Source organism: Amaranthus tricolor, chromosome 7 (assembly GCF_026212465.1).
Source record: "Amaranthus tricolor cultivar Red isolate AtriRed21 chromosome 7, ASM2621246v1, whole genome shotgun sequence".
Lineage (NCBI taxonomy): Eukaryota > Viridiplantae > Streptophyta > Magnoliopsida > Caryophyllales > Amaranthaceae > Amaranthus > Amaranthus tricolor.
Genome location: NC_080053.1, coordinates 27,290,652 through 27,306,893, shown reverse-complemented (window position 1 = coordinate 27,306,893; position 16,242 = coordinate 27,290,652). Strand labels below are relative to the sequence as shown.

The window sequence follows — 16,242 nt, the reverse complement described above, 5'->3', positions numbered from 1 at the left end:
AGGATTTCACTCATGTTTTGGTATATACCAATTTTGTTTATCATGGTTCTATCATCTATGTTGAAATATCCTAATTTTTTTTATTGTTGAAGTGATATACTTTTATGTTTTTCTACTTGCGGATAGTTTAATAGTATAAGTTAAAGATAGTGGAAAACTAGTAATACAAAGCATTTTTCCTAGTTTCACAAACTATGGATCAAATGTTACTTGGGAATTATACTAAATTGGTTGTTATTTATATATCATCTTCATGTTTATTTCATGGGGTCATTCCACTCCATGGTGGCCCCTATTCCATCATATGTGTCTTATTTTCATATTTGGTCAAGTCATCCTAAATGTCTAATTTTTGTTTCAGGTATGTTAACTTTGATAATTTACCCTATTAAAATTTACAAACACTACACTTTTCACTTTCACATGTGGTCTCATTTGACCACTTAAAATATAGTGAAAATTCAAATAGGACACATTAAATATATAGATGGAAGTATATTGTAACAGGTACAACCATGCTTGAATTCTTGTCAAGGTACAACCATTTTTGTTCTCTTAAAGTTTCTAAGCCAATGTCAAGGAACCAACTCAACCCAAAAGCTTAAGTTAATGGTTCAGGTCTCATGATACGTTATATACTTTAACACGTCTCCTCACACGAGAACCCATTGGGCTAGAAATGTAGATGCGCATAAGTGTTGAATATTTCACTTTAAATGAGGGGTGGTTGAAATTCGAACCCGTAACCTCTTGTCACGTTAGCTTCTAATACCATGTTAAGGAACCATCTCAACCAAATGTTTAAGCTGATGGTTGAGGACTCAGGATATATTATATACTCTAACGGACATTTCTTGGCTCCCTATTTGGTAGCATCAATGGGGTTAGCATTTTTAGGAGAGCCCATGTGAATAGAGAATTACAGGGAAGTGGAGAAAGGACTCGGGATGATACATATACTAACAAGGATGAGGTTGCATACATTCAATCCTTTCAAAGTTCAAACCCCACCCTAATTAAAAGTCAGAATTAAGGCAATAAAACGTTGTTACTGTTGTATATCTTCCATGAAACTTAAAATCAACCAATTCTTCTTTTTAATACAACGATAATCCATTGTCCCAATGTCGCAAAGTGACTCCCGCCAAACCCTATGAAGGATCTATCTGACTTTTGCATCTTCAATTTGTTGATCTTAAAAGTAAATTTTAATCTGCTTGGTTAATGAAGTGATAGTGTACTTTGATTCTTTTTTATGGTTAAGGATGCTTTAATTGATCTGTTCTGTTTTGTTATGAGTCTGTGCTATTTGTTGCAGATTCAAGGTTCACACAACAAGAACTTCCAGCTTACAAACCAATTCTAACACCCGTATGGGTAATTTGTTATCTTCTTTGTCTTTCTTTTATTTATTTTTCCATAGAAGTTGTCACACCCACACATAGGAAAATAACTCACTATGAGTATTTGTCGCTTATTGCTAATTCTAAGCCTGGATAAAAGAGGAGAGTTAAGCGGTAGGTTAGTGACGATAATCAACTCAGTAATATATAGTCGCATTCCTTAGCTTGATTATAAAACAACTATTAGAATACATAACATATTATAGAGCCTTAATCATTAGCTTAAGCTTTTGGTTGAGTTGCTTTCTTAAAATGGTATCAGGGCCAACGTAAAAACAAGGTCACATGTTCAATTTCAATTACCCCTCAAATGATCAAATCCAATTGGAATATTTCGTATTAGGTATGAGATGGGCTTTTGTTGCATCTACACTTCTAGCTCAAATAGCTCTCGTGTGAGAAGGCGTGTTATAGTAAATAACATATCTTAGATCCTCATTAGCTTAAGCTTTTGTTTGAGTTGGTTTCGTAACACCAATTCCAGTTAAGGCTCGGACATTATAGTTGTTGATAATGCAATAATTTTTGGTTTTGATTTTCTTTGATGTTTATTTCAGGTTATATCAATGTTTATCACTGTTGGAATTATCTTCATTCCTATAGGACTTGTTTCTTTGTCTGGATCAGAGCATGTAATTTGTTCAAACCTTATCCATTAGTAAATAAATTAGCTAATTATCGAACATTACTACTCCGTTCTTTCGAGTTTGCCCCATTTAACAATTTTTTCGGAGGCAAACTCAGAAGAAACGGAAGGAGTATATGACATTTTAGTTGTTTGTATGACACAGGTTGTGGAGGTTGTGCGGGAGTATGAAACAGACTGTATTCCTCCTTCTAAGAGAAACGATAAACTTAGTTATATTAAGGATCCTACTACCAACAAAACATGTTCACTACGTATGATTGTAAGTCAACTCCTCTTTTTTATATTTGTAGTCAACTAATTTTATATGCATGTAGTATAAGATGTTTCATTGTAAGGGCCTACTAAATTTAACAACTTTAAATATTAGTTGATATTAGTTTATATTATTTTTTCTTTGATTTAATTATTTATTTTTAGGACTTTAATTTTAAAAATAAATAAAATAACCTTAAAGTTTACAATGTATTTTTGCTTTTCTTGAATTTTAGCGTTTATTAATTTTAAATATAGAATAAATCACCATCATATATAGCCCACTAGTTTGGAAAGTAGATTAATATTTTTTATTTTGTAGTAACAATAATAATGTAAAAGTTAGAATTACAATAATATGGGGTCGGCTACATGAACCAAAACAAATCAACATAAAAATTTACATTTTATTTCTTTATTTGGCTTAATGATCTAGTACTATTTTATAACTTAGAAAATGAATTTCAATGATCATGTACATGTAGTCTACTAATCTAGAATTTTGGCATTACATCTTTGACATCAAACTGCAAAAATAAGGATGCATCACATTACATTGACTATGTTGTAAAGCTTTTTATAAAAGAGATTTGATATCAATCCAAAATCATATGGCTATGGAAAGAAAGACCTCGATGTGGATTGTGGAACAAATCATTTCAATAAAAATCATATTCCACCTAGGATAGAGCTTGAGGGTCTTAGTGATAACACTAATAAAAATATTAATTTCAATAAACTATAATTAGTAGCAAACATCATATGCAACATCATATAAATAAAAATTGCTCAATTATAATCCAAAATCAAAGGACCCTAAATGTTTATTCCCCTTCAATCAAAATGGTTGTTCAATAATGCTCACTATTTCAGGTTCCAAAGCAAATGAGAAGTCCTATTTATATATACTATCAGCTTGAGGACTTCTATCAAAACCATCGGCGGTATGTATTAAATCAATCGGACTACAATTTATCTACTATGTGTTAGATTGTTTATTGCTAATAGATTCATTCACCTTTGTGAATCCCACTCGTTACCTAGCTTTTACGACAAATATTATTTACAACTTCATATAAATTAGAAGCAAAACAGTAATTGTGCCTTTTAGGATTACAAGGTCTCATCTTTTTATCATAACTTAAGTAGAAAATTATTGGGCATTTAGAGTGAGTTAGGACATTTCCCATATACTATGTATATAGTGGGACAAATAAGTATTACAACTTAAAGTTCAAAGTGCTTTGAACATATGAAGCAAGTACGTAACAAACATAATAAATCGGAGCTCACAACAGTAGTGCTTGTTCGAGCACCCACCTTGCCCGTTCGAGCAAACTGTGGCTCCTTTGAGTACTTTTGTGCCTCAGTTCGAGTAATTTGCCTGTTTCGAGACATAATGCTACTACAAAGTATTTTGGCTATGATCTGCAATGTATGGAACAGATGAATTTCCGAGTGCTAAGATATGTGAATGGTGATCAATAGTTGATGCTAATCTGCATTCTATACATTGTTTTTCAGATATGTGAAAAGTCGAAATGACAAGCAATTAAGAAAGAAGGCGAACGAACAATTGACAAAGGGATGTGAACCAGAAGCAATTGTAGGTACTGATAAAGCACCAATTGTTCCGTGTGGTCTAATTGCATGGAGTCTGTTCAACGATACATACGCGTTCTTTGTGGATTCAAACCCATTGCAAGTCAATAAGAACGGCATAGCATGGGAAAGTGATCGTAAACACAAATTTGGATCCGATGTTTATCCTAAAAACTTCCAAATTGGCGACCTTATTGGTGGCGGAACACTCAATTCAAGCATTCCTGTAAAATTGATATTGTTTTTATATAGTCGAATATCAATTCTAGCCTTCAGGCAACGCGTTTTTACCTGATTGATTATGTTTTTGTTCGATCTTGTAGCTTAACGAACAAGAAGATCTAATCGTATGGATGCGAACCGCTGCACTTCCGACTTTTAGGAAGTTGTATGGGAAGATAGAGCATGATCTTGAAGCTAATCAAGAGCTATCAGTTGTTGTGGAGAATAATTATAATACTTATAGTTTTGGGGGGAAAAAGAAGCTCGTTCTTTCTACGACGAGTTGGATAGGTGGGAAAAACGAGTTCCTTGGTGTCGGATATCTAAGTGTTGGTGGTTTGTCCTTAACCATTGCAGTAGCATATACACTACTTTACATCATCAAGCCGAGGTTAGTGATCAATCGATTCGTATTTTGTTTTAGAAGGTTGTTTCCGATAGTTGTTGCTTCCTAATTTGTTGTTTGTATTGGTTCTATCATGTAGAACTATTACATGGAATTTCATTGCATTCAATTATCTCAATGTCATCCGGTCACTTTTATTATTGGTGGGGTTTAGAGGGATTGAATGTTTATAAGGGTCAAAGGCTCAGGGAATGCCTCTGAGACCTTTAATCACTTATAGAGGTTGTACGAAAACCAACTCAATTAAAAGCTTTCGCTGATGGTTGACGCCATAGGATATGTTTTATGCTCTAACGCGTACCCTCACACGAGAAGACTTTGGGCTAGACCTGTATTATTCCTTCTCAGGTGCGAAATATTCCACTTGAATTTGAGGGGTGATTGAGATTTGAATCCATAACCTCTTATTACTCTTATATCAAATACCATGTCATGAAACCAACTCAACTAAAAGCTGAAGCTGATGGTTAAAGCCTCATAATATATTATATGCTATAACAGATGACTCACTAACCCAATTTTTTTTGATTTATAGATTATAGATTGCTACAATTTTGTTGTGTGTGTATTTTAGTAAGTATTGAATTTGTGTGTTGTAATTTTGTTTTTTGGCTTATATCTCATATGTGGATTTATGGTCATGCAGAGCAATTGGAGATCCAAATTACCTATCGTGGAATAGAAATCCAGCACAAATACTTAATTAGTTTATTTCTTACCAAATAAATCCTAATAAAAATTTAAATAACTCCTAAAAATAGATAGTTAAATCGAACTTAACTATATGTACCAACCAAATAAGCTCCCCACTACTAGTAAATTCTAATAAATAGTGAAATCCAACTCACCAATAACAAATAGAAATATATATTTAATTTTTATATTATTAATAGGTAGTTTACCCACCGGATTACAAAAATTTTTTCTGATCAAACACACTTTCCGAAAGGATTATTATCCTTGCATAAATTAATTTATATTGTGTCTTTTTGATCAAGTATTTCTTTGTCTAGCATAAATGGATAGACAAGTCACAGATGGTATTCCTTAGTCCTTCCATTTTTCAATATTTATTATATTTATATCTTATACGATAATTAACATAAATACTAATGAAATATTTTACTTTATATTTTACCATGGATTATGAGAATTGGAACATTCTTGCAAATTTTTATTAAAATAGTAGACCAATGAAATTGTTTTATTGGTTTTGTCAACCAATTAAAAAAATTCAATAAAAGAAAAGATTTCAAATGTAACCAATAGAATGAAGCGTACAAAACATCTATCTATAACTATTACTAAAACAAAACACGGATTAAATCATTACTTTTTAAAATTAGTTACGTGTCACAACCTCAACAAAAGTTTTCCCTCCAAAACTAAATGATAATGTCATTGTTATCATGAGTAATATTTATATGTTTGATTTTACTACTTTGTAATTATGACTATAAATATTATCCATATTAATTAATTTTTTATTTTAGGTTATATACTTATATTATTTAATGTATTAGAAAATCATGTATTTTATTTCTTTTTTTTCAATTATTTATAAACTCTTTTCAATTTTATTTATTGAATGATTATAAAGTCTTAATTTATACAAATATGTCAAAAATTTTAATAAAACTGTGCATCGAACAAGCACTATTTAGCATAATTAACATCGTAAAACAAAAGAACTACGTAAATGTGGAAAAAAAGTTGAATGGAAATTACATAAGCAAGTTTATGTAATTGCTTTGAAAATCACTACTACTATTCTTCGTCCATCCACTTATATACTTTTCTTGTATGAATTTTCTATTACTCTTGTGGGACTACACTCTTGATTTTCATCCTATTCAAAAAGGTTCTAACTATGTTGAACTTATTTGGCATACGAACTCGAAAAAAGAAGCCTTGATATTAAATTACGTAGTATATATTAAGTGTTTAAAGATACAAAATTATTAGAAAAATATTATAATTTTTGAAATTTTATAAGCCTTTAAAAAATTTGATAATTTTTGCTCCGTCCTTGATCCTATCAATTTCATTTTAGTTGGTCTTGTAAGAAACCATCAACAATTCCTTAAAAAATACTCCCTATGTTTCATTTTCTGGCACTATTTTTCTTTTTAATCCGTCTTATAAATTCTACTTTATATATTTTGACATGACTTATCCTTTTTTCTTTAATTGTATAAATATTTAACTTAATCTTTTTTATCTGATTCGTACTTTTTTCGATTTCCAGTTTTCCATACTAAAATTTTTTTTATAATTTTTTCTTTTCTTGATATGGGAGGAAAAAACTATATTTCTCTCGTTGCTTTTTTCGGACAGAAAGAAAAAAGAAGTTTAAGAGACGAAATATATTACTCCACAATTTTAAAGTTATATTTATTTTTTTTATTTGAGCTATTTTGTGACACTGAATCCGACTTTATGTGGACCATAAAGTGGTCAAATTTGATCCAAAAGCCCGGAAATTAGTTTTTATTTGAATATCAATATGAAAAAAATAAGAAAATATTGCTAGGAAACTCATTTTATATCAATTAATACGGCGTTAACATTTCGTTCAACATTCAATGTATTTCCAACATAACTCCACATTTGGATATTTATGAAGTTGTTTAGTAGTATCTCCAATCTCTAATATTTGTTACAATTACTATTTTTTTATTAATTGATTTTATTTGACATATATTCTCTATGTTTAATGTAAAACATAATAAATTGAGATTTTGTTTGATTCACAGTAATGCATATTTTCATAATATTAGTTTTTAAAAGTTTTTAACATATGAAATTAAAGATATTAAGAATTAAAATTGTGTATTAAATAAGTGAAAAAACATAAGTGTAACAACTATTAAAAGCTTATTATCTACTCCACTTTTTTATTTGTATTTAATAGAAAATATCTATATTTAGGGGGTGTTTGGTATGAACATTTAAATGTCAAGTAAGAGATTCAATTACTATTACTTCACATTTTTTATTTGGTATAATATTAGGGTAACCTAATCCCTTTCTTAAGGGTAATGTATAACCTTATTTTGTTACCACTCATTTATGCCAAGTAACAAATTTTCTTTCTTTAGGTAGTTGTTGACTTAAGTATTTCCTTTATATTGTTATACCAAACAACATATAAGTATAATCTTTACCTTTACCCTTACTCTTCTTTATCATTTTCCTTTTCATTACATTTTTATGTCCCATACCAAACAGCCCCTTAGTCTATTTGGTTTTGAATTTTTTAAGTCTTTGCTGGAAATAACTTTAATTTTTGTTGAACTTGACTAATCTAGTTCTAGAAAATGTAGAAAGGGAAGACTCATAATACTCGCCTCCGTTCCAGAAAAATAATCCCAAATACAAATAGACTAAAATTAAGAAAAAATCATTAAAAATAGTAAAAAATATGATAAATGTGTGTATGGAATAAGAAAATAATTTATATGTGTGGGTAAGAATTAAAAAAAAGAGTGTTAGTTATAGCAAAAATAAAAAAAATAAATAAAAAACAAATTCAGTAGGACAAAAAACTAAAGAAAAGACTTCAAGGAGGATGTTTGGTAGATGGAAATGGGAATTGTAAGACTTATATGCGAGATTTAAGATGAGACTTAGGATGAGACTTTAAGAAAAAATGTTTTGAGTCTTTATTTGGTAAAATTTAAAATGCAAAGGAAAATAATTAAAAATAACTAAATAATTACCAATTTACCTTTATTATATCTTTTGTTTATTTTATTTCATTAATGACAAAAGTGTCATTTTCTAAACATTCAAGTCTTACTACAAATGTTCTCTTACCCCTAGGAAAGATAGGACTTGGAGAGTTGAGATTTGAAAGTCTCATGCCCATTCTCACATGCCAAACACCTACCATTTGATACTGTATACAAATTACAACAATGAAACAATAAGCATCAAGCATCTAAAGATTTATACATTTTAATTTTTATACATTTTAATTCTTTTATTTTATTCATTTTCAATAAATCTAAAGATTTATAATTATTTGATTACCCATTATAATAATGAAATATAATAAAGCAAATGCTAATAAATGCCCTATGGGAATTTGTTAATAAAAATAATAATATATCTAAATGAATAAATTAGAAAATAAAATAAAAGTTAAAAAATAACGTAAAAATATTTTGACGCGTAATTAGGTGATAAATTTCAAATTGTAAATACAATCAATACTCTTACAATTTAAAGTTTAGAATATACTCCTATTATACAATTTAACATCAATTTTATTCTTGTAATCTTGTTTATGAACGCTTTGAGAGCGTCTGTTACGAAGATCTATTTTAAAATGACGTATTAAATCTTACATAATTTTTATTTGAAATTATGGATGATATTTTCAATTAAACGAAAGTTTCTTGCTATAGAGATAATAATGTTGTTATTATTGTCAAGACTCAAGATTTGAATTATAAACCTTTTTCTTTTTTGAAGTCTCCAATAAGAGAATAAAATCAGAGCAAAAAATTTGTAAAATAAGGACTGGAATAAATATAGATAGTGCTTCTATTTGAAAAATTAGAAAGTTTCCTTTTTTTTCCCTTAAACTTGTCAGTTAAAATACTCCATTAAGAACAATTATTCCTTTGACATTATTCATCAATTAATTTTATTTTGTAATTTTATTTTTAATGTATAAGTTAAAATATTATCAAATGAAATTTTGTTTGATTCGTTTTAATATTAAATTATATTAATATTATTTTTATATAATTTTAATTATACATAATTAAAAATATTCAAAATTAAAAATACATAGAATAAAGTATTCAATTGCTTGGCTAGCTATTTGTCTATATTTAAAGGATTTGAATATTTTGTAACCACTTAGTGAACCATGACTCAACAATCAATATCGAAAGAAGATAGAAGAAGAGTATGGGTAAACTCTCATTTCGATCGAGTACAAGTCATGCCCATCTTTTTTGGGTTATGAGTGACTAAAGCTTGTTATATATTTCTTGTCATTTTGTATTTGTAGATAATTCACATTATTTTTAAATTCAGAATAAATTAAAGAATCACAGTAGATAAGAAAAAAGAAAGTAATACCTTTTGTAAGTAGTGAAAATTAAAATTTAGTCACAAAGATGAAAGGAAATTCCTTAAGTAACCTTGTAAGTTCAAGCTATTTCTATATGTCAGTTTTTTTTTATTTTTATAGTTACCCTCGATATTCAAGTTATAATAAAATGTGACTTTATATAGCCTAAATCATTATAACACAATTAAATATTTAAATTAATTTCTTAAAAAGACCCTCATAACCTCCTTATCAAGTGGTACGAGTCCATCTTAATTATTTATTACTAAAAAAATCTGACATAGATTAGAACATAGGTAAATCAACTACAAATATAACAATACAAAATTACATTCGAATAAGCCAATAATATAATAAGATTAGAAAAATTAATATTAATTTTAACGATATTTGTTATTATGATCACAGTGCAATCTTACTTATAAATAAAGAATTCTATACGAATCAAAAAAAAATGTCCATCAACCATCAACGTGAAACAAAAGATTTACTTCAAGAAATTTCACACATTTTTTGTCATTTATAATCGCTTCCCATGAAATAATTCAATAAAACGAGACTTAAACGTCTTAGTCAATGAAGATATATAATAATGTAAAAATTAGAAAAAGTGTGTTCAAACTTGAAAGTTCAAATGACTTCTACATTTATAAGTAAACATCCTTGTGATTTCAATACCACTTTCCACACTAATTCATTGAAAAAACTTCCCAACATAAAAACAATGACTAATAAGTAAAATAAAAATTAAAAAAAATAAAAAAATAAAAATAACCAACCAACTTATACCTACACACTCTATATATATAAGCTCACATGACATACTTGTTACATTCGTACTTCAAAATCTAATTTCTCTCTTTTTCTCTCCTAATTTCCATCACTAATATAAATTTTTTTTATCGGGATAAGACTGGTGAATCCTGAAACCGAGAGGAAAAGAGTCATTATTAACTTACATGTATAATTATTAGTATTAAATTAAAGTTTTCTTTTTTTTTTTTGGGTTAGAAGGAAGGCTGAGAAAAGGCGAGGTGCTATCAAGAATCGAACCCAGAGCCTTAATGAATTTATAGTATAATTATTAGTAGTAAATTAATTAGTGAAAGAATAATGGAGAGTTTAAATAAGTATGAGGCAAATTATGTAGCCTTAAGTCCAATAATGTTCTTGAAAAGAGCTGCGATGTGTTATGCTGAGCGTAATTCAGTTATATATGGAGAAGCTCGATTCACATGGAAACAGACATACCAACGTTGTCTTCGTCTTGCTTCTTCTCTTCAATCCCTTGGTCTTGCCAAGAATTATGTGGTTAGCTTCTTTTTTTTCTTTCATTTTCCCCAAATTTTTTTGTGAGATAGTCTTTAATTCCATAAGACACGCCATATACGATGATTAAATAGCTTGATTCATAAAAATTATTAACGGTCATTTTATTTTAAGTTCGTCTTATCGAGATACGGTATCTCACAAACTTTATTCTTATATTATCAAAAAGTATCTTGATTACAATCTTACAAAAAGTATCTTGATTACAATCTTACAATTATAAGAACGGCTAGTCTCTTGAGAGACCGTTTCTTTAAAAGGCGTATCTTAAGCCCAACTCTTTAAAAATTAATACTTACTTACTGTATTCTTAATACCTGCTTACATTATCCTTAATGCTTACTTATCGTATCCTTAATGCCTATTTTCAATATCTTAAATATCTACTTACATCATTTTTAATGTCTACTTACAATATTTTAAAAATATATAATGGGCCAACCCATTAGAAATGATTTCTCACTCACAAAAATTTGTGTTATAAGAAGGTGTCTGACTGTCTAAGTTACAGATCAAAAAAAACCTATTAGTGTGAATCATATATAATTAATACTTCCTCCGTTTCATATTACTTGCTACATTAGACAATAATGCACTATTCATTAATATCAAATTTTTATAATATTTTATTATTCATAATTAGAAATATTAAGAATTAAATTAGTGCATTAAACTGCGTGAAAAGTTAAATAGTGCAAATATTTTATAACATGATACAAAAAATGACAATTAAATTGGTTTAGTATAAAAGCAAAGATGAGTTGATTAGTGTTCCATGTCGACCCAATCCACCCTTGAAAATTTAGATCATATTATTATCTTGTCATAGTTATGAAATTTATGTATACATTTTGGATGTTTTTAAATTCTTTTCATAACCTTGTATATTATACCCCCTCTAATTCAATTTAGTTGTCTTGTTTGATTTGGGCACAAATATTAAGAAAATAAAGGGACCACCTAAAATAGTAGATTCATGTGTAATATTTGGTTTTTTCAATATTAAGAATTGAAGGAGACCACCTAAAATAGTAGACTCATGTGCAATCTTTGGTATTTTTAATATTAAGAAAATAAGAGAACCACCTATAAATATAGATCTTAAAATAAAAATGGGACAAGTAAGATGAATTTACCCAATAAGAAAATGAGACAAGTAAAAAGAATTAAAGGGAGTATATTTTTGTCATTTTAATTTTTCTGTAATTCTATTTATGATTTTTTTTTGTTACAAATTTATCTATAGACACCAACTTTAATTTTTTTCTTAATTCTTATTAAACAAATACAATCACAAGTTCAATCTCTCTTTATCTCATTTGTATACGTATCTGATCAGCACCTTTTTACTTCAACAAAACAATAAAGCAAAACTAAAAACTAACATGACTAACAATGAAGCAAATTTAAGGAATAGAAAAGTGTATCATAATTTTATACACAATACCTGTTCCATTATCATGGAAAACACTTTTATGGGCTTAAACACTCCATGTTGAATTATTATTACATTAATTCTAAGTCATAGAGCAATAATCACTACATTAATTGATTAATTCTATGTAAGTAGTTGTTTGTGTAATTATTTCATAATTTAAAAAAGAATATTCTATATGGTAAGCATTAACTATGGCAAAAGGTGAGTTGTAGCAATTCTTAAATTTTTTTTCCACAATATAACACTTAACTCTTGGAAAATTAACTATAGTAACATTAACGTTTAATTTCCGTGAAGTTTGGTAAAAGTCATAAATGCCCCTAATAAATCCCAAATTTTTTCCACAAAATAGCAATCTAACTCTTGAAAAATTAACTACGGTAACATTTCTGTTAAGTTGGGTTTTATATTTGGGATTTATTAGGGGCATTTATGACTTTTACCAAAACTTAACAGAAATTAAACGTTTTTACCTCCATAATGTTACTATAGTTAATTTTTCAAGAGTTGAGTGTTATTTCTTGGAAAAAATTTTAAAAATTGTTACCACTCGCCTTTTACAATAGTTAGTGCTTACCTTATAGAATATCTCTTAAAAAATTTTAATTTTTTTAATTATAGGGTAGGATTAAAAAAGAGAAAATATTAAATGAGAATCAAATTTAAAATATTTTCCATAAAGTAATACTTTCTCACCAATTATGACAAAAACTTATTCTCAAAATTTCAATGTTTATTTATCTATCCTTACATATCCATTCTATCTTTCACATATGAATGGTCCTTTCACAACAAACAACATATGTATGGTCCAACTAACTTTTCAACATAGATCTTGGTTGACCTAACTTACATGATTATAATCCAATAGCCTACTATCAACCACAAATTGTGGTATAAGTGGATTTCACAGCTTGACGTGCCTCACATATAGGCTATATTATTCAAATAATATTTATTTATGGGTTACTAAGAGACAATGTCTTACAAAAGTAACTAATCAATCAATACATATACCTATAATTCTACATGTGTACAAAATCAACTATGTCTTTATATCTTTGTGCTATATATTATACAATTCAAAAGAAATACGGATTTTAATCAAATAATTAAGGTCATAGCTTAGACATGCCTGAGCCCAAATTCTCCTGTCATAAATTGTAGCGCAAATGTTACTTTAGTTTTGAACAATTAAATGATAACTTTATCTAACAATAATAATTTTAGTTGAATTGTTATCGTTTTGATCTTCCTTTCATATGTTGATCTTAGGTATCAGTGCTAGCACCAAACATACCAGCAGTGTATGAGATGCATTTTGCAGTGCCAATGGCTGGAGGAGTTCTAAACACAATCAATACTATGCTTAATGCAGAAACTATCAAGACTATACTTTGTCATTCTGAGGCTAAGTTTCTATTTGTGGATTATGAATTCTTTTCAAAAGCTTGTCAAGCATTGCGCCTTCTAAAAGCCGAAAACAAACAATCAAGTTTACCCTCTATGATACTCATAAACGAAATCGGGTACAAACATGTAGAACTGAAGTACGAGCAATTACTGATGAGCACAAACGGTGATTTGGTAGCCGAATCCTCCTTGCCTGTTGTCGATGTCGATAACCCATTAAGCTTCAATCTCAATCGTCGTTATTATGAATACGAAGAATTGATAAGAATGGGAAGTCCTGATTTTGAGCCTGTTAAGTTACGCGATGAATGGGATCCGATTACTCTGAATTATACTTCTGGTACAACCTCGGCACCAAAGGGAGTTGTGTATAGTCATCGCGGGGCGTACCTTAGCACAATAAGCATGATCTTAGGATGGGAAATGGGAACCGAACCTGTTTATTTGTGGTCATTGCCTATGTTTCATTGCAACGGTTGGACTTTCACTTGGGGGATCGCAGCTCGGGGAGGGACAAATGTTTGTATTCGTAAGACAAACGCGTTGGAGATTTATCGTAGCATTGCGTTACATGGGGTTACACACATGTGTTGTGCACCTGTTGTGTTCAATTTTATACGTGAGGCAAAGCCTGAGGAACGAGTGCAAATTAAGTCGCGAGTCCAAATCCTTACCGGAGGCGCTCCACCACCTGCCGTTTTAGTACAAGAGATGGAGGAGTTGGGTTTCCATGTTGTACATGCTTATGGACTGACGGAGGCGACTGGGCCTGCGTTGGTGTGTGAGTGGCAAACAAGGTGGGATCCATTATCGCTCGAGGAAAAGGCACGATTAAAGGCTCGTCAAGGTGTCAGTGTTCTTAGTGTTGCTGATGTTGACGTGCAGGACATGAAAACAAAGCATAGTGTGCCTCATAATGGTGTTACTAAAGGGGAAGTTGTGATTCGGGGAAGCGGTATAATGAAGGGATATTACAAGAATGAAAAGGCGACATTTGAGGCTTTTAAGGATGGATGGTTTCATACGGGTGATGTAGGAGTCATACACCCAGACGGGTATTTAGAAATAAAAGATAGATTAAAAGATGTGATTATATCTGGTGGTGAGAATATTAGTAGTGTGGAGGTTGAAAATGCGATATGCAAAAATCCTAAAGTGTTAGAGGTAGCAGTTGTCGCGATGCCTCATCCGCATTGGGGTGAAAGCCCTTGCGCTTTTGTGGTGAAGAAGGTAAAAGATGAAAGTTTGACAGAGCAAGAGATTTTGGCACATTGTAGGAATAAGCTTACAGGCTACATGGTACCAAAGAAGATTATATTTTTGGGGGAATTGCCAAAGACTACCACGGGCAAAACACGAAAGGACGTGTTGAGGGCTATTGCGAAGAAGTCGACAATGTCGCACTTGAGAAATGAGCATCAAATAGACTCGATTAGCACTGCTTCACGCCTATAGTTCTGCTTTTGTTTATGTAACTTGTCTTAGAAAAGCTTCTTTTGCACCTTTAGTTATGGGGTTTTTCATTTTCGTGGAAATGTTGAAGCTTCTTTTGCACCTAAGTGTTGGATCATAAAATATGCTTTCTAAAAACTATGTCATGTCACTCATATAGGTTGGTTTAAGTCTAATAATAATTAAAGGGCTATAGATCTGGGTTGAATCATAAAATATGTTTTAAGGTTATTAGTGTTCATTCTAAGAGTATAAAAAAAGATCACTTTTAAATTGTAGATGATTAGTTTAAGGCTATTAGTGTTCATTCTAAGACTACAGAAAAATATTGACATAACATAAGTGAGGTGATCACAGTTGCTGCGTTAATTTTTCTTGTTTCCTAATTATTTTGTAGCTTACCTTCTAACTTGTCATATAGTAGGGATGTTAAAATATCTCTCTCCTTCATACCTATGGCTATACTCATCCAAAATTTTCATACCCACCATCTATCCATCATCCATAGTGGATAAAAGTTTTATACTCATGCCCGGCTTGCTCACGTGGATACACTTCAAACCCATCTTCGCTCACTACTCATCATAGTTCAACCCAGTTATATCCATCTAAAGTTTGTGTTATATACGCCTCATACGGCCTCGTACTTCCAAACTGATCTTAACAGGCCACTCATAATGAACTTAGTTGAAAGGTAGAGGCAAGAGACACATGCCTTCCATCTGCCTACTAAAGAGGCAACAATGACGTTGTATAACATTGCAGTTAAAGGTTGACTTTATACAGGATCGTGATAACTGATAAAACATAAGACTAGTTCTTCCCTCAAACTTGCTAAGTTGATTATACATTTTTGGTGCTACTAGACGATGTCAATGAAGAGAAGATGCACCACCACACCAGAGCGTACCTGTTGTACCTCATCGGCACTAAGCTATTTGTCGACAAGAGTAGAGACATAGTCCAATTGTTGTAGAGTATTGATCG

The 16,242-nt window shown here is 30.2% G+C and overlaps 2 protein-coding genes across 2 annotated transcripts; both read left to right on the top strand.

Moving 5' to 3' along the window:
• The first annotated feature begins 264 nt into the window (after window positions 1-264).
• On the top strand, window positions 265-5,432 carry LOC130818661 (putative ALA-interacting subunit 4). Its single transcript, XM_057684820.1, has 7 exons — window positions 265-361; window positions 1,319-1,377; window positions 1,961-2,035; window positions 2,195-2,311; window positions 3,178-3,248; window positions 3,829-4,132; window positions 4,230-5,432. Exons 1-7 carry the CDS (start codon window positions 265-267, stop codon window positions 4,581-4,583), a joined length of 1,077 nt encoding a protein of 358 aa, XP_057540803.1. The 3' UTR covers window positions 4,584-5,432.
• A 5,021-nt stretch (window positions 5,433-10,453) lies between these two features.
• LOC130818049 (trans-cinnamate:CoA ligase, peroxisomal-like) lies at window positions 10,454-15,628 on the top strand. The gene is made up of 2 exons (XM_057684073.1): window positions 10,454-10,934; window positions 13,666-15,628. The coding sequence occupies exons 1-2, from the start codon at window positions 10,737-10,739 to the stop codon at window positions 15,256-15,258; spliced, it is 1,791 nt and encodes a 596-aa protein (XP_057540056.1). The 5' UTR covers window positions 10,454-10,736; the 3' UTR covers window positions 15,259-15,628.
• Window positions 15,629-16,242: the final 614 nt, after the last annotated feature.

Coding starts and splice junctions, on each gene's coding strand:
- LOC130818661 (XM_057684820.1), top strand. CDS start 265: ATGGGGTCATTCCACTCCATGGTGGCCCCTATTCCATCATATGTGTCT. Junction 362..1,318: donor ATGTCTAATTTTTGTTTCAG/GTATGTTAACTT, acceptor TATTTGTTGCAG/ATTCAAGGTTCACACAACAA. Junction 1,378..1,960: donor CAATTCTAACACCCGTATGG/GTAATTTGTTAT, acceptor TGTTTATTTCAG/GTTATATCAATGTTTATCAC.
- LOC130818049 (XM_057684073.1), top strand. CDS start 10,737: ATGGAGAGTTTAAATAAGTATGAGGCAAATTATGTAGCCTTAAGTCCA. Junction 10,935..13,665: donor GTCTTGCCAAGAATTATGTG/GTTAGCTTCTTT, acceptor TGTTGATCTTAG/GTATCAGTGCTAGCACCAAA.